This window comes from Lonchura striata, chromosome 12, assembly GCF_050655825.1.
Source record: "Lonchura striata isolate lonStrDom1 chromosome 12, ASM5065582v1, whole genome shotgun sequence".
Classification (NCBI taxonomy): domain Eukaryota; kingdom Metazoa; phylum Chordata; class Aves; order Passeriformes; family Estrildidae; genus Lonchura; species Lonchura striata.
In genome coordinates, this window is record NC_140714.1 from 6,726,868 (window position 1) to 6,750,686 (window position 23,819).

Genomic DNA, 23,819 nt, shown 5'->3' on the forward strand with positions numbered 1-23,819 from the left:
CAAACCCAACCCAGATACCTTGAGTAAGGACTGAAATAATTCTCAATAAATCTCTCATATTCAAAGCTGGTTTAGCTTTTTAAAGTTGTTTCTGTGCATGAGAATCTGGGGTGGGATCTTGCATCCAGTAAAAAATTGTGTTAAATCTGGTATTGAAAATTACATCAGTTCCCTCCATGCTACAGAAAGTAAGGCTGCAGCTCTTGCCTCTCTTTGTAGAGTGCTCTGACACATACATGGGTGAGTATCCTGCAGGGATGCAGGAAGAGCTGTAAGCCTCTGGAATGGCAACAGGCTGTTTTGACATGCCCTGAAGGAATGTGTTTGCTAACTAGTCCAGACCTTTCCCACTGAGATTGCCCACATGGGAATTTGAGCCTGGCTGGTGGACAAAGCCCATGGCTGTGGTGCCTCATCAGAGGGTCTGATGAGGTTCTGTGGTGCAAGCCCTGGTTTTCAAAGAAAGACATGTTGCAGAGTTATGGGAAAGGGCATATTTGATAACAATACCAGAAGCCCTGTTTTCAGGAATGGCTGTTTGGATAGGGGAGTGTTATCTCTGGATGTGAGTTAGATCTCATTTGCATTTTAGTCTATCACAGAAGTAGCCACCTGTGTTGAAAACTGTCTGAGCCTGACATGCAAACACATGTATAGATAACTGTGCTAACCACCAACCAAGTCCTAGGGCTCCCTGGAATGTAGGGAAGGATATCTCAAACTGATCTGGAGCTTCACAGATTTTTCTGCAGTCACATGTGAGCACAGGTACCTGGGCAAATATGCAGATGAACACTTGTGCCTGCAGTTATTTCTCCTGGGGCTTTTCCTTGTGACAACCTCAGTGCTCCCAGGCAGAGCTGCTGCCCATCCCATGGGGCAGGTGCAAAGCACCCCCAAAACAGCATTTCTTGGCAGGATGTCTGTACCTGGTGCTCTTGGACTGCTGGGAGCTGGGTGCTGCCTCAAAATCTGCAAGTGAAGATGCTGAAGGTGATGGATTTAGCATCATGTATTTCAGACCTATTGGGGTGGGAATGGGGATGAGATTCCATCATTCCCTGAGCTAGAGAGTTTCTGGGCTGCTGGGAGGAGTGCAGTGGGTCTGGGGTGTGTGCAGGAGCTTGTCAGGGGAGTGATACTGCACTGAAATTGGCTCCACACTGGCTGTTAATTGGTCAAATAGTTGACTCGGAGAGAAGGGAAATGAAAGCAAAAAAAGGTTTCTATGCATGTGCTGCTTTCCCTTCTGTCTCTGGGTACATTGTTGAGGATACAGAAAAATATTACACAGAACAAAGTATGCTGTATTTCTTCATGACACTGAAAATTGATGTTATATGATGGTGACTTCTTTTTCAGGGTCAGTTCTTTTTGTCCCTCACATTCTGTGAGAAGCAGTGCTGGTTAAAAACACTGAAACTTGTCAGGGGAGTTTGGAGCTGTTTTTAAGTGCCAGAAGTGTGAGTGTGCTTCAGCCCCCCAGCATTGTCTGCAAGGAGATTTACTGCCAGGGTTACAAAGCTGACAGTTTGCAACAGTGGCAAGCTTTAGCATCCTTCAGTTTGTGGTGTGTCCATGTGTCAATGTTATCTCAATCTCAGGGGTCATGTCTAGAGAAGAGACAATTAAATAATAGCTTGGATTTTTGGATTTTATCAGACATTCCTTTAAAGAAAACAAAAGGGCTCCTGCATGTTCTTCATGTTCTCCTTAACTAAATACTTAAGAGTTTCATTTTAGTTAAAATGATTTATATTGGAAGCAATGTGTTTGCCATAAGAATGCTTTTGAAGTGAAAATGATGAATCCTGTTAATTCCCCTATGAATAACTCGGACTCACCCAGGTCTGGAGTGTACTGCTGCTGTGATTAAGAAGGTTCCTCGTGTGCTGCGTAGTAATATGGTTGAGGTGTCCCTTTGTAGCTAGAGATAGCTCATGTGCCTGTATGCAAATAGTCCATGGGATGGGCTCTGGTATTGGGAAACCCCCGGCAATTGCCATTGTGCCTGCAAGGCAAGGAGTTTGGGCTGTGTCTGCAGGAGCTGCTATGCTGGGATAGCCCTGGAGCTGTCCCAGGTGTAATGAAGTAAGTTCTTTGAAGTTGTTTGTCATAACAAGGTGGACAACAGACTAAATCAGTAAAAACAGGGTTTAGACTTACTCCTCCACGAGGAACTGTAAAGATGTAAAATCAGTCTGTAATCAGGAATCTGCAGTGGCCACTGTGCAGTTGCTTGGGCTTTTTATTACTGGTACTTGCTTAATTGCAAACACCACAAACCTTTTTAAGTGACAGGCACTTCACTTTCCAGATGGCATGTGAGAACTGCCCTCAGAGCAGATAGAGATGGTGTTGTTAGCTATTGCCCAGGGCTGTGCCTGAGGACAAATCATACCCTGTGGCATTTAGGGTAGGACTAAAGGGGTCTGCACCAGAGCAGTGAGGATCTCAGTGACTGGAGTATGCTGGCAGGAAAAATCCTGCATGTGTAACTGATGGTGCTCAGCATCTCACCTGCAGTTGCTCAAGGACCCAACTCCTTTTGCCAAACCTGTGAGCATCCCTAGTGTGGTGCTGATGGGGTAGTGGGAAGTCTGCCTGCCTTTCCTGGTTTTGCAGGCAATCCTTTGGCAAGAGCAAGCTGTTCTGTGCTTCTGTCTCTCATTTGTTTCACAGGAACATTATTTGAGTCACAACAAATCTTCAAGTGTAAGAGTGAGGAATTGTTATTTGTGGGAGAAATGGCACTGCTGGGCTTCCTGAGTGGTGGAGGTGCTAAAAAATTCAGTTCAGCTGCAGGAACTTGTTGGCTCACTGTGTGTAGAGACCACTATGCAGGTGCAGGGAGGTGCTGTCACTTTTGTTGGAGGTGCTAGAGATCTCATGGTGAGAGATCTCATGTGGAGATCTCATGGTGAGCACCTCTGTTCTGAGGGCAGGGGTGGTTCCCATTTATTACTCATTCATCTGCATCTTAAAGGGTTCTCCAAGTGCGCAAACCTTGTGTGTGTTTCTTCCCAATGGAGCTCCAAGGGAAGGAGCATTCTGCCAGCATCCCTGGGGCACTGATGGGCACCTGGTCCCCAAGCAAGGCAGAGCTGATCCTGAAGAGCAGCCCTGGAAGGCAGGAGTTGTGGGTACACGGTTGTTGGAGCCTGGCAAGTCGCTCTTCTGATTGTACTTCTTGCTAGTGTAGGCACTCATGTTTCAGAGGGTAGGTAGAAGATGCAGGTTTGGTCATTATTTTGATGTGCAGCTCATTCTTGCACCACTGCTGGCAGCATATGAGATGGGAGAGGCTCTTTCAGTCCCCAGAGTGATCTTCTCTGGCAAAGGCTTCATCTACATATGAGAAAAAGAGTTTTATGCCCTGAATCTGTGAGTCAGGAAATTTAAAATTATAGCTTCTCCTAAGCTTATCCAATGGGTTTTATGTGGCTTGGATGGGATCTGTCTTCCCAGTTTATACCAGTGTCATCCTGCTATAAAATGGGGGTAAGTTTTTTATTGGCTGTCTTTAGTGCTTTCTGGAATATATGGAGGTGAGGTGTTTCAAAGTGCTCAGCATTACCATTTTTAACATTTGGGGCTAGAAGTTCTGAAGGACTAAGTGTTGTCTGACCTTTCAGCTTCTGCAGGGAAGGAAGTCTTTTCTCCTGTAATGTTTTGTTTTTTGCAACCCAGTAGATCAAAGGCAAATTGTCAGCCACAAAATCCATATGACTGGTGGGGTTGTAAGGAGACATGGGCCTGAGTGGGATCCCTCAATGTGAAAATAGATCCTCAGGTCGGGAAGAAGGTGTTGCTCTTCCTTTCTGATTTCTCTCACTACCATGGCATCCATCAGAAAGCAAATATTCTCTTTGTCATCCCTTTTTATTGCATATGTGGGATTTTTTTGTTAGACACCAGCATAACATTTCCTGCTTGTTAGCCTGAGATATTAATTAAAGATATGCAGAAAGACAGAGCTCACAAGTGCTGTTGCAAACCCTGACTGTACTAAAGCGGTTGCAGAATTGCAATTCCCCTCATTTCCAGCCCGGTGTTGTTTCTGCAGACCCAAAAACGGTGGGAAGTACTGCGTGGGTCGTCGCATGAAGTTTAAATCCTGCAACACAGAGCCGTGCTCGAAGCTGAAGAAGGATTTCCGGGATGAGCAGTGTGCCGACTTTGATGGGAAGCACTTCAACATCAACGGGCTGCCCACGAATGTGCGCTGGGTTCCCAAATACAGCGGCAGTAAGTGGCTGGGGGGATGCAGATCCTGCCTCCTGGATTGCTGCCTGGGGGTGAGGGTGTTCAGATAACGTGCTCCTGGTCTCCCTCCCTCCCCCTGCAGTCCTGATGAAGGATCGGTGCAAGCTGTTCTGCCGGGTGGCGGGGAACACGGCCTATTACCAGCTGCGGGACCGCGTCATCGACGGGACGCCCTGCGGCCCCGACACCAACGACATCTGCGTGCAGGGCCTCTGCCGGGTAAGCACTGTCCCTCCTCTCACCAAAGGGACATGGCACTTCTGTAGGGCGGCCAGGCTGGCGCTTCTGCACCATGCTCCAGGCGGTTGTTGGTATGTCCTCTTCACTCAGAGGATGCCAGCAGCATCTGCAGACTCTGTCAGCCCCAAATGGTCTGAAACTTGTGCCAGCCTCCAGATTTGCACATGGAATCCTAGGATCATTTACATTGGAAAAGATCTTTGAGCTCAAGTCCAGCCATTAACCCAGCACTGCCAAGTCCACCACTAAACCATGTTCCCAAGTGCCATACCTACATGTCTTCTAATACCACCAGGGAGGGTGACTCCCACCACTGCCCTGAGCAGTCTTTTTCAGTGTTTGACAACATTTTTTGTGAAGAATTATTTCCTAATATCAAATCTAAACTTCCCCTGTTGAACATGAGGCTGTTTTCTCTTGTCCTGTTGCTTGTTACCTGTGAAAAGAGCCTGACCCCCAGCCTGGCTACAACTTCCTTTCAGGTGGTTGTAGAGGGTGAGAAAGTCTCTCCTGAGCCTCTTTTTCTCCAGGCTGAGCTCCTCAGCCCCCTCAGCCACTCCTCATCTTAGTCTAGACCATTCACCAGTTCTTCTTGGGACACACTCAAGTAGAATATGTTTGCACATCTGCCCTAAGTTACTGAGGGCTGTGGAATCTCAGCCTAAATCCCAGTGTTGCTTCCTTCTATGCTTTGCCCCAATTCTTCCTGATCAGGCCCCAGAGCCCTACATTTCCATTCACAATTGTTCTACACACTTTTTTCTATGGGAACAATTGATGCAAGAATTTTTTTCTAGTTGAAAGCATTACCTGGTGCAAACAGTTGTTCTGATTCTTGCTTCGTAAAAAAGCCTTTTGTTGTAAAACCTTGTGGGATGGTCACACTATAAATCAGTGGAAAAACGGGGGGAAGTAAACCAGTTTATCTCACAGCAGCCTTTTGCATACACTGCTTTTGTGTGCCTTAATTAGGAGATTTGTCAATGGTGTTCTAGTCTGTATTTGCTCAATCTGTTTTTTTCAATTTTTCTCTTAAAGCAAGCTGGATGTGATCATGTGCTGAATTCAAAAGCAAGAAGAGATAAATGTGGTGTTTGTGGTGGGGATAATTCTTCATGCAAAACTGTTGCAGGCACATTTAACACGGTGCATTATGGTAAGAATCTGTTGCTAAAAACTTTATACTGAAAAAATGTGGGTCTATAAAAGCCATTATGACACTTAATCTACAAAAACACCGATGTAAAACACAAAATCCTTCTAGCTATAGTATATTCCATTTTATAACTATTTATGCTCTCAGCTCGTGTAATGTGAGGTAAGTTAGCTCATTTCCCTTCCCCTGTAGAAAACAAATCAAATGCCTGTGTGATAGCCTTGACTTTCTGTTAAATCTTTCCTAGGTTATAACATTGTGGTTCGCATCCCAGCTGGTGCCACTAATATTGATGTGCGTCAGCACAGTTACTCAGGGAAACCAGAGGATGACAACTACCTGGGTGAGTTGTACTCCTTATTTCACTCCAGAAATCTCCTTGGTTGTCTGGTTGTGGTGATGTATCTACTGGCAGCTCTCTGCTAGGGAGGTTGAAGATTTCATTTGAGGGAGATGTTTTCTTGGTGAGAATTTTTCTATGTCTGCCAAACATTCAGCCTTATCTTCTTCCTTTTTTTCTTTTTTTTTAGTTCATGCCATCCTAGTTGCAAAGTTTGGGAGGTTCACCAAGTATAAGAAATATTCCTCTTAGGGTGTGTCTAGGGCTGTGAAGGACTGTTGAGCCTGGGTGGGAGCTGAGGGACAAAGCTGGGAACCAAACAGGATTCAGAGTTCTGCTGGAGTCTCCTCACTACAACTTTATCTCTGCTGTCACCATGCTTTGGCTGGTACCATGTCCTGAAAGATGTTTGTGTAAACACATACAAAGAAAAATTATTTTCTATTCTTCTGAGAATAATAATTCTGATTTCACTTAAAATGAGGCTTTCTTGTCCCTGCCTGATAGGGACATGTAACTGTAAAGAAATACCCTGCACCAAAGATATTGGTTTGATTTAAACCTAACAGTAACTTGGCCTTTGTCTGTTGGAATTTCATAATCACTGTTCTCTCTAATGTGTCTTTAGAGGCAGATGACAATGCTTGTGGTGCTGTGTTGGACCACTGCACATACATGTTAGCATGGCCATGGATGTCTTTTCCATCATGATCCCTAACTCACCCCATAGATAGTTCTGTTTGACTTCAATAGCAGAGTTAATACAAATGAACATCATGACTGATGTTACACTTCTCAGTTGAAGGCTGATTTTGCCATAAAGTCCTGTGTGGGTTCTTTCAGAGTCTCTGGTTCTCCTCTTTTGCACACCCTGTGCCTTGCACCACCAGCTGTGTTCCAGTAGCACAGGGTCCTGTACTGATATCTTTGAACAGGGCACTTCATCTTGTTCTATCTCACCAAATTCCTGTAACTAGGTACCTTAAAAAGGGGAGTTGGCTGGTGGCCCCCAGCCCATAAAAGGTATAGGGACTCATTTGAGAAGCAAGTGCCAGAGAATACCATGCACCAAAGGGAGGCAGTGCTGACAGCCTTGGCTGTTGCTCTGAAATGCCATCCATGTGGCTGGACCCTTCATTGTGGCAAAAAGTTGAGGTGGTGCAGCAGGATTGCACATCAGCACCAAGAAAGTGTTACTGAGGTCTCAGAGTTTTCTGTCTTGGAGGAGGGAGCCAAATTTTATTTTTCCTCTTTCCTGGAAAAAACAATCCTCCTTATGTTGTGCCTATTCAAACTGGTTCACCCCAGAAGGAGCCCCAAACTTCTCAGCTCTTCTTGGAGGGCCTTTAATCTTCTTGGGAAACAATGAAGGCAAATCTTCTTTAATGTTGCTTTAATATTGCTGGGAAAGCATCTCTTCACATTAGGCCTGACTGGAAGCAAATGAGAAGTGTGCATGTGTCCACTTACTTTGCAGCTCACTGAGTGTGAAATCTTGGGCCCTCACTTACTGTGAACATTGTAGTTGCTTAACAATTTAGGAGGAATTTGATGTTGTCATCAAGTCCAAGATGTACCTACTGTTATAGGAGATACAGTAAAAGAGAAGTAATCCTTTAATGAGTTTTACTACTGCCTAATAACATTAAAACCTCCAAAGTGTGAAACTTGGTTGAGTTTAGCCTCTGCTTTGTGAGGTTTTCTCCATCTAGTCTTTTTGCTACTAAGCAGTGTTTTGCTTTGTTATCTCTCCTCATTCGATGGAAAAACCTTCCCTTTGGTGTTTTGGTGTTTAGATTTTTCAGTACAGGGGCTTTTTAGTAACATAGCTGTGATGGGTGAAATGGTGGGGAAACTAACTTAGGAAATTAGCTACATAATCGCATTAGTGTGAAGTTGTGCAGCAGACTGCTGTTTTCAGGAAACTGTTCCTTTTATAAAGTATTTAGGCTTTAAGCCTCCAGTGCTCTCACATACCTTAAAATTTGGAATAATAAAAAGCATGGGGGGATGAGGGAGAGGGAGACAAAGGGGGAGATACTGACCAAACTCTCTGTAATTATATACTAGAAAATTATATTTCGATAATTAGAGTGTGTACATTTACCCTAAGAACACACCTGGAAACACCAGGGAAGCCACCCTATCCATACAGCTCATGAAAAGGTTTGGGCAGGATTATTTCTGTGGTATATATAGGGAGCCTATGTGTGCTCCTGGCAGCAGCCAGCCCAGAATGTCTTTTGGATATCTTTGCACTGGGTTATGGATTAACTGTTTAGCAACAACTTCAGGAGTTCAGCCTTCATTTTTAGGAGGCTTTCCAGTGGAAAAAGGAGAAGGCAAGAGCTCTGCTGCTCACTTTACATCCTTTCTGTTTGAGAGTGCCAGTGGGCTTTTCCCCCCACCTCCCCAGAGAAAGGAGCACTGAGAGCACATGACTCACGTTGTTATGTATGTATGAGTTAATTCTGCCTCTTTAGTTCTTGTTTTTTGCACCTATGCAGCCTTATCTAACAGTCAAGGAGACTTTATATTAAATGGAGACTTTGTCGTCAGTATGTTTAAAAGGGAAATCAAAGTTGGGAATGCTGTGATTGAATACAGTGGCTCCGATAATGGTGTTGAAAGGATTAATTCTACAGATCGGATTGAGCAAGAAATAACACTTCAGGTGAAGTATATGTTGTGTGTATGGACAAGTCTGCCCAGCATTGTTGAACTGAAAACAGTAGGCAGTGATATCTGTTGGTTTACTCTGCTTCATTTTTCTTCCTCTCAGGTTTTGTCAGTGGGCAATTTGTACAATCCTGATGTTCGTTATACATTCAATATCCCTATTGAGGACAAACCTCAGCAGTTTTACTGGAACGAGCATGGCCCATGGCAACCCTGCAGTAAGCTCTGCCAAGGTGGGTGCTTGGGAAGGGTAGTTTTGTCCTGGATTCATTTGGGGTCTGGGCAGTACATCAAACAGATATCTCTCTGTTTGATTTCTTTGAGATTCTCACCCTGTGGATACAATTGTTTCCCTGGTCTGCAGTGGAGGGTAACATCCTACAAGGTGCTTCTGGGTTTCAGAGCAGGGTACCTTACAGTGCCTCCCAGCCAAGTGAGCCTCACAACCTGGTTTGCAGGTGAGGAAGCTGAAGCACAGAAAACGTCATGAGGCATTTCCTAAGGCTGCAAAATGCACCAGTGTCCGGTTTTGGGTCTGACATCCAATCATTGCCAGAGCCCACTCTGCTAAATACTCAATCAGAGCCCATTCCTGTGGGGTACTGCAGCTCTCTGCCTGTGTCCATCCCATCTGTGAAAAACTCCTGCTCCACTTAGTCTTAAACCCCCTCCCTGTTTCAGACAGAGGTAGAAAAGCACACCTAAACATCTCTTAAATACTACTATGAAAGGTATAAGAGAAATTACTGAATTGATCACTTTGCTACATGACTCAAACCAAGTGCTGATTTTGTCTGTGCAGGAGAACGAAAAAGGAAGCCTGTATGTAAGAGAGAGTCAGATCAGCTCACGGTGTCAGACCAGCGATGCGATCGAATTCCCCAGCCTGACCCCACCACTGAGCCTTGTAACACAGAATGTGAATTAAGGTGCACTGTGCCCAGCCATGTGTATAAATAACATTGTGTACTTATTATTGACTCCTCTTTCCTTTTGCTTCTCACCATAATTTCCTTTCTCACCAGCCTGTATTAGATTTTGAAAAAGAAAAGAATTGGTAGTTGCCTCTTTGTCAGCCAAGAGGGATTGTCATCCACCAGTGGTGTTTTGAAAGGCACTTTTCAATGTTTTTACATTTCTCTTGCTAGATTCAATTAGAGCTAACTATAACAAAAATTCTCTTAATGTTAAAAAAATCTCCCTGTGTAATAGGGCCTGAAATTTGCATCTGCCTGGATTAGAAATCAGTGCCATTATACATAGAGCCTGCAAAGAGGGGAAAACACATACTTAAAGAAAAAAATATAGCTAAGACTTGGATTTATCACTGTTTATTTAAAGCAAAGAATAGGCTTAAGTGTAGAATGGGTTCAGGACTGTCCCCAGACAATTCTTGGCAAGCCAGAATTGATGGAGTACAGTCTAAATCATCACAACCCATTTTCTTTTAAATAACAATCTGTTTTCCTTCCTGGGGCTGGCATTAAGCGTCTGCTGGTGAAGCAATTCCGATGGCCGAGTTTCCCGAGGGGTTTCTCCAGCCCTGTAAAACCGGGGCTGTGCAGGGCCGGGTTGTCGCGGTAACAGCTGTTGCCATTGCAACAGGTTGGAAACTTGAGAAGGGCAAAGCAGGAGTCTGAAAAGCATGCAGGGCTGTGAGGCTCCCACCAGTCAGGAGCTATTGATTCCAAATCCCCTTGATCTCATTCTTCTCTGGGCTGTGATAGAGTTTACTCTCTTGGCTTGGGAGCAGGGCTCTGTGTTCCCTGTACAGGCACAGGCATCAGCCCGAGGGTCTCCAGGACCCCCTAGAGGATGTCACTGCCTCCTCCCCCAGAAGCCACCCTTGCCAGGTGTGAGGGGCAATGGGCTCCTGTTGGCTTCAGGGTCTCCAGCACCTCCCTGGATCAGGCCTCATTCCAGCATCTCTTTCCAGAGCTGGGATGATGTGAAGCAGAGTTGTATCTCCAGGTGGGTCTTTGGAGGTCTCCAGCACCATCTTTGTTGTCCATCTCACAGAGGAGGCAGCAGGGTGGAAATCTGTCAAGAGAGAACACCTCTAATCCCTGCTGACACGGCTAGGGCTTGAGTATCTTGTAGCAAGTAATTTGCTTATCCTTTGTAGAGCTGAAACTGCATTGTGGGTGTCCTTTATTGTGGAACACCTCTCCAGCCTGTGCAGATCATTTTTTGATGCTGTATTTTCCAGTTTTTAGTGCTGACGTGGCAGGTGCAGGGGAACATGGGGTGGAAAGCTTTCAGAATCTTTCAGAAGCTTTCAGAGCACTGTTCCTTGCTTGGCCATGAACTCCCCTTGCCACCTTGGCTGGTCCCACAGGATTACAGTGTGGTTTTGCTGTCTTTCTTTTGCTTAAGAAAGACCTTCTGACAGTTCCTTCCCTTCAAGCAGCAATGCCAGGGTAATTGTAAGTCCCAAAGCCCTGCGAAGTGTGACACAGAGCCAAAACTTCTTGTTCAAGAGCATATATTCCTTATTTCTGTCAAACACCCTTGAGCACGTTCCCTGCAGAGCCCGGGGCTGATGTTTGCTGTCCTTGGTGCAGGTGGCACATCGCGAGGAAGAGCGAGTGCACGGCGCAGTGCGGGCTGGGCTACCGCACCCTGGAGATCTACTGCTCCAAGTACAGCCGGCTGGAGGGCAAGATAGAGAAGGTGGACGACCGCTTCTGCAACAGCCAGGCCAAGCCCAGCACGAGGGAGAAGTGCACTGGGGACTGTAACGTGGGAGGATGGCGGTACTCGGCCTGGACTGAGGTAAGGGATGCTCTGTGGCACGGCCAATGCTGCTCCTTGCACAGGAGTACATTGGGCTGTTTAGGTTGCTAACAGAATATATGTAAAATATGGCCACAGTGGTTCTGCTTTCATTGCTTCCTCTGGAGGACACTCTAATCTGAATCAGCCTGGTATTCCTTACCTTCCACTGCAATTATTCTATACTTTAAGTATCTGTCTTCATTACATGAAGCTCTGCTAGCTGTCTTCTGCCATCAAAGCTGTCACCACTGCCAGGAGCTGGGGAGGACATGTTGCCATCATCAGACGACTTAGGAAATTTGTTTCCTTTACACATCTTAGCTTTTGCATGAACAAAAAAATTCCTGAATGCAGGCACCAAAAGATTGAGAAGTCTGGGGTTTTCCAGAAAGGGTGCAGTGAAGTGGGGCTGGCTGGTCAGAGAGTTAATCTCTCTTAAAATGAAAACGAACAGCAGCCATTTAGGAGAAGTGAAAGGCAACACTTGTAAAAGTAATAATGGGGTTATAAATGAATTTCACAGGTCTGAAATGAATTTGTGAAACACATTGCCACGACATTTTATTGAACACAGCGAGATTAGCTTTTTAAAGGAATACATAAAGTAAAAGCCTGTTACTTAAAGTATAGGTTGTTGTTCCGGAGGTTTCCTGCAGTCACTCCACAGTGACTGCAAAGAGGGAGGAGGCAATAGCAGTAGAGTGGCAGGAAATATTGACTGGGTGTGTGTCCCTTGCAGTGCTCCAAGAGCTGTGGCGGGGGCACGCGGCGGCGGCGAGCCATGTGTGTGAGCACCTACAACGACGTGCTGGATGACAGCAAGTGCAGCCAGCAGGAGAAGCTGACAGTGCAGCGATGCAGTGACTTCTCTTGCCCACAGTGGAGAACTGGTGACTGGTCTGAGGTAGGTGCTGGTCACCAAGGTGGGCTCACCCTGCTGGTCCTCCACCCTGAGGGGCTGGTGTCTGCAAAAGGTGTCTCCATACCTGCTCGTCTGTCATGATTTGTTTGTGCATCCTGCAGAAGGTGGCAAGCCTGTGCACAGGGAGGCTTCAGACAGGCAGCAAAGTTATTGGCCTTGTTACCAGTGGTCAAGTGGCCACTTTCCTCCCTGCAAAGCCACAGGGGGTTAATGTCTCTGCAATCCTGCAGTAATTTCTCCCCAGTTTTTCCGTAGTTCTGCTATGTATTTGGGAAGAAAAATACCTTCTGCCCTCATTTTCCCTTGAGATTGTCCTCAAGAGCCCTGGCAGCTCTGGCTGTCACTGGAGGGCAGGATTGCACCCTGCTGATGTTTTGCTCAGCCTCTCTCTGCTGTTTATTACCTCTTCCACTGCTGCTGGTGTTTTTTGCAATGCAACAAAACAATCATGATAGGTTTCTCGCTGCAGCAGGACTGGGGGTCCTGGAGTACAGTCTTCAAAGGGTGCTCATCATCATTGTGGCCAAATTTCTCTTGTTTCTGTAACTCATGTTTTTTTAAGGCATAATGAAAGCAATTAAATGGGAACAGGATTGTTTTCTACTAAATGTGTCTTCTGATTTGAGCTGGTGGCAGTCCAAGCCGTGCCAGGGTAGTGGAAGAAGTGCTCACAGCCTGCAGAAGCCAGGATCCTTAAAATGCACACTCATAAAGAGCAAGGTTTTTAGAAACACACTGTTGTGCACAACTAAAACCCCACAGGGCAGTGCTGTGCCTTTACCCTGCATCTCACAGCTGCTAGAAGTCAAGAGCCTTTGTGGTCTCACTTTGCCCATGCTGAAGGATTCTAGCCCAGCTGTGCTCTCCATGATCCAGCCCCTGCTCTAGACTAGCTCCTGACAGCAATCTTCTTGTTGACAAGACACTCCCCTGTCTTCCAGGACATGCTGATGTTAGCTAAAGAGTTGCACTTCAGCACCAGGATTTTTTTAAGCAGTGGTTGCAGTAGGTCTCCAGGTTTATTTTCCAGTGCCAGGGCAGGTGCTGAGCTGACAGTGCATCCCCAGCACCATCTGAGCTTGCACTTTTCTCCTCACAGTGCTTGGTCACCTGTGGAAAAGGGCACAAGCACCGCCAGACGTGGTGCCAGTTTGGAGAAGATCGATTGAATGACAGGTTTTGTGACCCCAAGACGAAGCCGGAGTCAGTGCAGATGTGCCAGCAGCAGGAGTGTGCCTCGTGGCAAGTGGGGCCCTGGGGACAGGTACCACACAGCCCCACTAGCTGGGGGGACCTGGATAAGGGTGGCTGGGGCTGGGCACTGCCCTTTCATCCAGATTCAGCAGCATAACTGTGTTAATTGATTCGCACACCAAAGCAGCCCTCTGTTTGCTTGGGTTCAGCGGATAGGCAGCAATAACACTACCTGCCCTTTGTGCTAAATTTAATCTCTGTCATACTGAATTGGCCATGATTTTCAAAAAAAGAGGTTTCCAAGGTTACCCTCCTAAATCCATATTTAGGCACATAAATACGTGCCCTAATTTTCACAGAAAAGCTGCTCACATTGAATAACTTTTGTTGCTTTTAATGTTTTCCAGTTTGTGGTTTAGTGAGGGTTTTTTCTGTTAAAATATAAGTTACTCATTCCTCCCAGAGTGTTCCGGCATCTGCTTTTTCACAAAGCTGTTAGCTCTTGACTTAAAAAACAGCAACAAACCCAGACCAGTTGTCCCAGTCAGACATATTTCCCATCAGTAAAATTTTTCATTAGCTGCTCATGCTACCATGGGGCTGAACAACCAGTTTTAAAGAAGGATATCATACAGGTTCTGCCAGACTCTGATTCTAATGTGTGCAGCAAAGTAAATAATTTCAGTGCTCCACCTTCATTCCCGAAGAAGCAAGTGAAGCGTGCAAGGCACTGGTGGCTGCAGCGAGTTAAAACCTTGACCTAATTTAAAGCTGAAATGCATGAAATGCAGAGAAACCAGAAGGGAAACTGTCTTTCATTTTTGCTGTTCTTGCTACATGCCTAAACAGAGGCTGGACTAATTAACACTCTCTAACCAAAGCACCTGCTCAGACCCAGTGCTCTTTTCTCCCATCTTCTCCCAGTGCACTGTGACTTGTGGCCAAGGCTACCAGATGAGAGCAGTGAAGTGTGTTGTGGGCACCTACATGTCAGTGGTGGATGATAATGAGTGTAATGCTGCAACCAGGCCTACAGATACCCAGGTAAATCCTACTCTCTTGTCTCCATCTCTTCCCAGTGTGTGTATAGAGGTATCCAGGCTACAGATTCAGGGAACATCGTGCTACAGCAAAGCTTTGCCCTGAATGCCAGCCCGGCAGAGTGGTACCTTGGGCTGCTCATGATTGTTGGAAAGATGCAGCACAGCACCCTGCTTTGGTAGAAATGGGATAGATAAACTGTGTTCAGGGAGTTCCCATCCAGATCTTCTCCATGTGGTTCACCTTACACTCTGCTGAAGCACCAGACTGCCAGAAAGGCAGCAGACAACCTAAGAGGGTATCAGGACTTTGTGGGTGAAGATTAATTATCTTTGCTTATGGCTTATATCCATGGAGCTCTACTCATGCAATGGGATGTGAGGGTGTGTTCAGATGCATCACTAAAGCTGGACTCTTAAGAGCTCATGAGATAAAGAAGCTGCAGTGGATAAATCTGGGATAACAACAAGAGACTACAAGGTTGAGACAGTATTTACTGGCCTCAGAAGTTCAGGTTTTGACACAGCAGACACCTCCTTTGTCTTGCATGGAGTTGAGGATGCCTGGCTGCAGTCTGGGCTCTTGTGCGTGCAGGACTCTGTTGCTGTTGCCCCTAACCACAAATGATGGTGAGAGGCCATAATTTCTTGTCTGCTGCATGTGACAATATAATGTTTGTGACAGCTGTAGTTCCAGACATGTACTCTCTGGCCAGATAAATTGAGAAATGTTGTACACCCTTTGCAAATTTGCTGAAGAGGCTTTCCATGTTGTGTACTTGGAAGCAAACATGTAAATTCCCATTTCAAGCAGAAGATATATCCAAGGTGTCTGGAGGGGCTGAATAAAACAGAACATTACCATCTATCTGTCATTTAGAAGAATTGTAGTGCTTGTGCCAGTCTTGCACGAACTCACAGAGTTTAACTAAGGCCACAACATTTGGGAAGGAGCTGTTTTTCCCATGTGTGGAGACCAGTTGCACTACAGTCAAGGGGTAACAAACCCACCTGTCATCAGCCATCATTTGGCATATATGCCTCCAGCATAAGTGAAATCACAATAAAACAGAAATTGGGTTTTCCATTTGTCAGAAGCTGCCCTCCCCCTCATGGGGACAATCACTATTTATTTCCTTTTTGGCAGGGAGTACTCAGTGGAGTAAAGTCATGGATGTTCATAGTTTCTGACACCAGACCTCCTGGGAGGTCCAGGCAGAACCAGAGCCCTCCTGTGAGGCACTGTACAAAGACTGAGCAGAATGACATGTCTGTCCCCAAAACCTCACATTGCTTGGTGTGTGGTGGAGATCAGCACATGGATATAGGTGGTCTGGTGGGCTGCAGGGAATCAAAGGGCTGCAATCAGCAGCATAACCTTTATTGTGTGGGCTGCAGGTCTCACACTGAAGAAAGGGAGCTTTGAAGGGAGATAAAGTTGCTGTTTTGCAGATGTGTGTTCATGCCAGAACGTTTAATGAACTTTCATCTTTTGCCTCAAAAACATCTGGTTTTAATGCATGGAGATGGTACATGGTTATGGGGATCCCTATTGTAGAGTTCCTAATAAGTCAAAAGTCCTCACAGAGTACTGCATATGAAGGCCCCAGGATACTGATGCTGAGTTTTGCTGATTCACTAGGGGATGCAGGGAGGAAGCCTGCCTGCACAACACGTGCAGGTCACTAGAGTTTCAAGATGTTGCATGTTCTTCATAATTACATTGAAGAGGAGGTGGTTTAATCAAAACATCTGCAAATTCTTTATTTCCTGCTTTCCCCATGTATTTTCTGTACAGGACTGTGAAATAGCTGTGTGTCCTTCCCATCCAAATAGTCCTGAAGCCAAGAGAGCCATATCAGGCATTCACAGGACGCAGTGGAGATTTGGATCCTGGACACCGGTAAGCACACATCGTAATACTTTCAGGATTACTTTACAGTAGGCAATGTGATATTTTTAAGTGCATATGCCCAACTTTTCATTACAAAGTCCTTGCAATGTACATCAGGCAACTTCCTAGTGGAATGTTCTTTGCTCTTCCCTAGTGCTCCGCAACATGCGGGAAGGGAACCCGGATGAGATATGTCAGCTGCCGGGATGACCAGGGCTCCGTGGCCAATGAGTCAGCTTGTTTACACCTTCCAAAGCCCTCAGCCACAGAAACGTGCACCGTGACACCATGCGGGCAGTGGAAGGCCTTGGAGTGGAGCTCTGTAAGCATCACGCTGTCTCTTGCAAGAGACCTCATTGCTGGAAATGTGCTTCATTAATCTGTCGCGCTTGCCCTTTTATAAGTGAGGTTATTTGGGTTTTCTGCTGTTCATTATTAGCAAGAGCTGTTTTTCAAAACTGGAAATGTGACGTGTCTCCTTTTCCCACTGTAACGCAGTGCTCGGTGACTTGTGGTCAAGGTAAGGCAACGCGACAAGTGATCTGCATCAATTACAGTGACCAGCTGGTGGATAGGAGCGAGTGTGACCCAGACGACCTCCCTGCCACCGAGCAAGACTGCTCCATGTCTCCTTGTCATCCGAACAGCCATGACTACGGCAGGCCCATCCCCCCTTTCCTCTATCCGGATCATCGCCTCAAACCACACCCTGGGGGCAGCCCGAACCGAAACCGTGCACATATACCGGGAGGCAATCAGTGGAGAATAGGCCCCTGGGGTGCTGTAAGTGCTCTGATCCTCATATTCTTGGGTTTTCTTGGGCTTTGTTTCTTTCCCAAAATCCATATTTTAAAGTCAGCACAAAGGAAGAGAGAGAGGGACCTTTCTCCCCACTGTCTGGTCTCTGCTCACACAAGCAAGTGTTGCAGAAGGGCTCAGGCATCACTTGTCAGCCTCTCATACCTTGTATCTCCAAGCCAGTCTAGGCAGAAAGCTGCCAGCATCATTTTCCATGAGGCAAAGACTGGCCTCTGCTTCTTGGCTGTCTCCTGGGACTTTTACAGCTCTACAGAGTTGTTGCCAAAGCAAAGCAGAGCCTCTCACTGCAAACAGTATGCCACACTTTATCATGGAAGTCTCTAAAGGGAATTAAGCACAAATGGGATGTCAAACACTGAGCAGAGATTACTCACCTGCTTAAAACTAGGCTGGCGTTTACTTTCTTTGCTTAGTCAGTACCTAAGTCATTGCATTGCTATTAGTAATAGCTGGGGTTTGAAGTTTAATAATGCCTGTTAGCTGTATTAAACTTCTAGCAGTGCATTCCCACGGTGCAAGGCACTGGGAAGGAGCTGGGAATGCAAACTTATTCCTGGACTCAATGAAACCGTGGGCAATTGTGTCTTGCAGTGCTCTAGCACGTGTGCGGGGGGGTTCCAGCGGCGGGTCGTGGTGTGCCAGGATGAAAACGGATACACTGCAAATAACTGCGATGAGAAAAGCAAACCCGTGGAGCAGAGATCGTGCGAATCTGGCCCCTGCCCTCAGTGGGCCTATGGCAACTGGGGAGAGGTGAGTGCACCATCCATCTGGGCTCCCTGCCCAGGGCAAGACTTTCATTAGCAGGTGGCTGAAAAATGGGAGAAGAGAGGGGTATTGTGGTGGCATTTATTAGAAGGATTGGAACCTGAAGAGCAGCCTCTGATAAATGAGTGAACCCAAGCAATTGCTGGGTGGTGTTTTCATTTCCATTTGTCATGGGAAAACTTTCTTCCCAAGCAAAATTAAGTTTAACAAAAATTAAGATTTTTTTTTTTTAAAGAGAAGCCTAGTTTAACTGAAGGCCTTTTTTTTAAATAAAAGTGTTGCTCCCTTTTGAAAATTAGTCTGAGATGAGCAATTGGAAATGTAAACCTCCATTATCACATTGAGTCGGGCAGTATCATGGTGAGGCAGCATGAACAACTTTAGGGGGAGAGAAGCTGAGACAGCTGAAGATCCATCTGAGGTTCATGAGAGGGATTTAGCTGGAGTGGGTTAGTTGGGAACAGAAACTACCATTGGTTTTTTGGGGTGCTAGTGCTTCAGGCAGCAAGTGAGCAGTATTTTTGCTGTCCCAGCAGTGATTGCTCTGTCCTCTGCTGATTTGCAGTGCACGAAGCCATGCGGAGCAGGGACAAGGACACGGCTGGTGGTGTGCCAGCGCCCTAATGGAGAAAGGTTTACAGATCTGAGCTGTGAAATCCTTGACAAGCCACCAGACAGAGAGCAGTGCAATGTGCAGGACTGTCCTAGAGATGCTGCCTGGAGTGCTGGTCCTTGGAGCTCGGTACGACCATAAACTCTTTCTCTTTATGAACTATTTTGTAGATATCCCCTAACAACATTTAATTTGCTTCAAACCAAGGTACTAATGCTTCATGTCTTAAAAGTGCACTTACAGAGGATTATTTACAATATATTCAGAATAACACCTGTTCAGGAAGGGCTTACATTAGGGGAGCTTTGGTCCTTTAATTTAAAAGGCACTTTCTGCTAAGTAGCCACCTTTGTCCATCTTATTACACTGTGCAAGTGCTGTGCATTATGAATCTTGGTTCTGACTGAGTTTTTGCATACAGATTTAAACCTGTAATTTAAGCAGTACATTTCCATTGAAGTTAAATTGTTCTGCTCTTTAGTGGTAATACTGCACTGAGCACCTACTGGTTTAGCAGTGGTGTGTGCTCTGCCAAAGGCAAGAGAAGTGGGGAGATGTGTTAAATGGCATCAATTTCCAGGCATGTATAAGTGTGTATAGATGTGTGTGCATGTGGGCACATGCCCACACACAGACCTACATAGAAACATGTGTGCATTCACAACTGTGCTCTATTTCTGTTCCTGTGTATATAATAAGACTGTAATGTACAGTGCAAAGGCACCTGTAAGCTATTCTCATGCATCTCTCTGCTTCTGGAGAGCGATTGTCTAGCTTGATCTCCAGCTGCTGCTCTATCACTAAGCCAGAAAATGATCAGCCAGGTGTTGGAAGGCTTAAAACCCTGGCAGTTTCCCAATAGCAAAATAGTATTTGGAGCAGAGGTGTCTTACTTTGCTCCTTTGCTGCTGGAGGAGTCTGCTACAGAGATGCTCTCGTGAGGGCAGAGCAGCCCTGAACCACAAGGTTGTGGTGCTATTTTGGGTGCCACACCTTTGTAATTCTCCCTGACCAGAGCAGCAACCTTTTCTGTGAACCTACACCAAAGCAAGTGTCACCTGAGGTGCTTCTGGAGCCCTGGAAAATCACAGACCTGTCCATTTTGGAGTGGCCTTCAAACAGATGTAAACCTTTATTGTGTATTTTGTTATAAAAGAATTTGAAGACAATTTTTTGAAATCTGATTCAAAAGCACTTTATAGAAAAAGAAGAAAGAGGCCTGCTTTTTAATGTATTGGTATTCCTTAATTGTCATAGTTTGTAAAGTCATCTTGCCAAAACCTGCTCTCCTTCTGTGGGTGCTTTCAGTAACATGGATACCTTCAGTAACACTCTTCAATATTTTTATCATACCTCAGTGAGTTCTGCAGTAGCCATAAAACTGCTGAACTGGTGTGTATCCGGTGCTGCACCAGTACAAGAGACAGTGCTATGAAATATTTAATTTGAGGTGCTAATGTACCCCTTGCCCATCAACCTGGCTGGTGCTAAAGAGGAGCAAGGTGCGGTAAGCAGAGGTAGCGATGTGTGTGCTGGCTGCCCTGCAGGATTTGCCAGCTGGGGGTTGCTGCCAACTTTCTTTTACCTGTGCTGGACCATTTGCAAGAGCCAAAGGTTTGGACAGAGTTGTGTTTCATTCTGGTGTCACTCAGCTTCTTCGTGGCTGTTGAGGAGCAGGCTCCAGGCTGCACTTGCTTCTCAGTGTTGGAAACGCAGGGTGCAGTCTTCTAGTGCGATGGTTTTCTTTTCACCCAGGAAAAGTTCCCTTGGCTCCACTCTGTTTTATGAGTCTCAGTGGGTTGTCCTTGCTCTCCTGGGAGCAGGTGGGACAACTGGCAGACAGGTGGAGAGCAGGGACACCCTCTCCTGCCTGCAGTGTCTCCTCCCAGCTGGTGCAGGGTCGCAGCCCTGGGGAAGGGGCTGAGCCCCCGTCATTGCCATGAACTGATTTGATTTTTCAGTCTCATTTACCAAGGTGTCCTTGGGCTCTGACATAGGAGACCCAGAGCTGTTTGAAGACTGAGAAGTATCTATGGGGTCCCCAGGGCTTCATGTCCTCCAGCAGAACACTCCACGTGTATGTCTACCTCGTGCTACTACTGTAGGTAGTAACGGCCAAATTTTTCTCCTTTAGTGTGGTCTCACCTGGATTTGCTTTAGCTCTGTCATCGGTTGCAAACATCATTCTGTAGCTGTACATACTTCATCTGTTGGGATGGAGTGTCACTACCATATTTTTTTGGTCACTTTTGAAACAAGAGTATAGTATTAGCTGAAACTTTTCAGCAGTATGGATTTATGTATTTATGTAAAAGTGTATTTATTTTTCCAATATTGTTATTTAATTTTATATAAATATTGCATACATTTACAATGTTTAATGTTAATGTTGAACAGTGAAAATTAAAGACAAGTAGAATGTAATCATAAATGAATTTGTATAATGATTTCTTGAGTCTTTTGCTAAATTCAGATCATATACTTAGTTTTGGTAACTTTTGCTAAATTTTCTGAAACGGTTCTGCAATGTTCCATCTTTTATCTGGCTTTTCTTTTACTTGCTTTTTTCTCCAAAAGAAATTGTCATTCTCAATGATTAAACAAACACAGTTAAATGTGTATGAATTATAAAGTTTGGATAACTAATTTTTTGCAATCATGTGACTGGCTTAGCATTACTCAAGTTTCAGTGAAATTAGTACTATAAAATACGTACAAATTCAAGCAGAGAGAGTCTGAACACCCAGTCTGCAGTCCTTGGGCAAAATTCCTCTGGGATTTTATACAGTAAATAAGAGATCTTTATCTGGCTGGTTAAATCCAGGGTTGGAAGAGATAATTAAATGGATAAACAGATTGTATGTGTAAATGATAATTTTACAAGAAGAGACTGGTGAGATGTCTTGTCATTATAATGTATGTTCAAAGAGGACTAAGAGGAGGTGACACTTTTATTCCCTTGCTTATTTAAGAACATGTATTTACCCATTGCAGAATTGTACACTATGTGATAGACCTGACCTTCTTATTAAAACCATGCTTTAGAAAACGTGCACTGTCGCCAGAATACAGTGTTTTTTCTCCTCTGAATGCTTAATGGTATCAATGCAGATCTCCATACACACTCTCAAATCCCGAGAGGAAATCTTGCCATGTTCTCCAGGATGAGGGAGATGTTCACAACGAGAATTACCCATTGCTCCACTTAAAACCCAAGGTTTGGTTTTAATAAATATACCCATATATATACTATATATACAAAATATATGCATAACCTCCCTTAAAGCACCCATCTTGGAGAAGATTTGCTCCATGCAATAATCTGTGATATTTTGAATTTGCATTAATATCCAACTGTATCCTGATACAATTTATGAATAATGCTGAATTAACTTGTTGTGGGCTTCTCATTCTTCCCGAGTTAGGAAATAGTAACAGATAAGGTAAAAACAATTACATCTCACAGCACCCTGCTTCAGCTGGGTGAGTCATTTGGGCTTCACTGCACAGGGCAGTGATCATTTGACTTTGAATTCTGGAAAATGGGTGGGTGAGGTTTAGATTTATTTGGGGTTTGTTTGGGTTTTTTTCCAAAAAAGTATTATAATTTTAAAAGTAGTCTGCCTTGTCAAGTGCTTGTCAGTCCTGGATATCTGAAGTTCAAGCTGCTGGTGCAGTGGTTGTGTAGCTCTCAGTGCTTCCCAGCTCTGTATCCTGTAGGCAGAGGTGCTGGTATCACAGTCTTTGAGGGCCTTTTGCTCTAATGAAGAATCAGAAGCTTACTGTCAGGTAATTAGAACATAACCAGCTAAGTTCCAAACTCTCTTATTGTGCATGCGCATTCAGGTTTGGGTTAGGAGAGCACTGGTTTCCCTTGGCAGGAAGCTGCTGGCATTGATGGTTTTGCAGAGCTCTTTGGCTGCACACAGGGATAGAGCAGCAAAGGAGCTCTGAACTGGGAAGTGGAAGAACTGCCTGGCCAACATCTGTGTCAGGCAGCTGGCACTCTGGCATTTTAATCCTAAAGTTGGTGTCAGTGGAAACTTTGGATTATTTGTATTTAATTATGTCAAAGCCTCAACATGTTGTTTGGAAAATGCCTTCCCCATGCAGCTGGCTGAAAATAGGCTGCTCAACAGGAATATTCTCTGTGTCGTTGTTCTGATAATGTTCATAGCAGGCAGGATGTCAGATCTTGCTAAGGCAGAAGTGATAGCCAGGGACAGATTTGGTTGCAAGTGTATATAAGTATATATGTTCCCTTCATCTCCTCTGCAGAAAATGAATTTGCTGTGACAGCAGCATTGCTGGACTGCTCTTGGGGTTTTCTTTGAAGAGCCTCAGCCTGTTGCTCCTCTGAGGCCATGGTGATGGATGCTCCTGCATCTCTCTCCTCACCTCAGTGTTCTCAGCTGGTGGCTCCAAGGTAATCACAGGTGGGCAAAGGCAGTGATACCCAGCTGCCCAGTGGAGTCACATCATTTTTTTCATCTCTTTTCACCCTAAAATCTCTGGGTTTTGTTTTTCTTTCCATTTTTATTTTTTGCCTATTATCACCATCTTTCATTGCTCCTTCTGATTCTACTTAAATGAGGAGAACTGTATAAGTGTACTTTTGTAATCAGTTCTCTGTCTCCTCTTTGCTGGTGTTGATGCTCCATTAGCAGGAAAACAACCATGGATGCCCATCAGCTACACCCTGCAGGTGAGGGACCACCCTGGGGCACTGTGTGCTTAACACTGAGCCAGCACCTGAATCAACTCCTCACAGGACTGATTTCCTGCGACTTAAAGCTCAGCTGTTGCAATCCACTCTCCCCCTTGCAGGCCCCCATTAGTCTTTACACCCCTCATGACCTTTTAGTGTGATGGAGAAGTAAAAGGACTGGTCAACAATGTCCCTTCTGACCTCCCTAATCCAGTGATTAAATGCAGGGGAGTGACCAGGGAAGGGAGCTGCAGAGGATCTCATCTGCTGTCCTTAAACAACCTCTTCTGTTGCCACTACCAGGACAGACAGGAGCTTGGACCAGTGGTTAGATTCACAAAGGTTATTTTCAGGTATCTTTAAAATCTTCTCGTCCCTTTGCCCCCAGACACTGCATCTTCC

The 23,819-nt window shown here is 45.2% G+C and overlaps 1 protein-coding gene and 1 long non-coding RNA gene across 10 annotated transcripts in view; one reads left to right on the forward strand and one right to left on the reverse strand.

Moving 5' to 3' along the window:
• The window catches only part of ADAMTS9 (ADAM metallopeptidase with thrombospondin type 1 motif 9), a 79,383-nt gene that overhangs the window by 26,070 nt on the left and 29,494 nt on the right, over positions 1–23,819 (forward strand). For all 9 annotated transcript variants that reach the window (XR_014958050.1, XR_014958049.1, XM_085590050.1 and 6 more), the window contains 16 exons: positions 4,067–4,248; positions 4,349–4,485; positions 5,545–5,662; positions 5,910–6,005; positions 8,510–8,676; positions 8,785–8,914; positions 9,484–9,610; positions 11,246–11,456; positions 12,199–12,363; positions 13,481–13,645; positions 14,500–14,619; positions 16,414–16,518; positions 16,664–16,831; positions 17,008–17,292; positions 17,920–18,081; positions 18,662–18,838. Coding sequence is in view for 7 of the 9 variants with exons in the window: in XM_085590050.1 (XP_085446176.1) it covers positions 4,067–4,248; positions 4,349–4,485; positions 5,545–5,662; positions 5,910–6,005; positions 8,510–8,676; positions 8,785–8,914; positions 9,484–9,610; positions 11,246–11,456; positions 12,199–12,363; positions 13,481–13,645; positions 14,500–14,619; positions 16,414–16,518; positions 16,664–16,831; positions 17,008–17,292; positions 17,920–18,081; positions 18,662–18,838 (2,515 nt within the window). In the remaining 2 variants the exon portion in view is untranslated. The remainder of the gene's footprint in view (positions 1–4,066; positions 4,249–4,348; positions 4,486–5,544; positions 5,663–5,909; positions 6,006–8,509; positions 8,677–8,784; positions 8,915–9,483; positions 9,611–11,245; positions 11,457–12,198; positions 12,364–13,480; positions 13,646–14,499; positions 14,620–16,413; positions 16,519–16,663; positions 16,832–17,007; positions 17,293–17,919; positions 18,082–18,661; positions 18,839–23,819) is intronic.
• Positions 6,197–23,819, reverse strand: part of LOC146766240 (uncharacterized) — a 29,264-nt gene continuing 11,641 nt past the window's right edge. The window contains exon 3 of the long non-coding RNA XR_014958056.1: positions 6,197–22,469. This is a non-coding gene — a long non-coding RNA (uncharacterized LOC146766240). The remainder of the gene's footprint in view (positions 22,470–23,819) is intronic.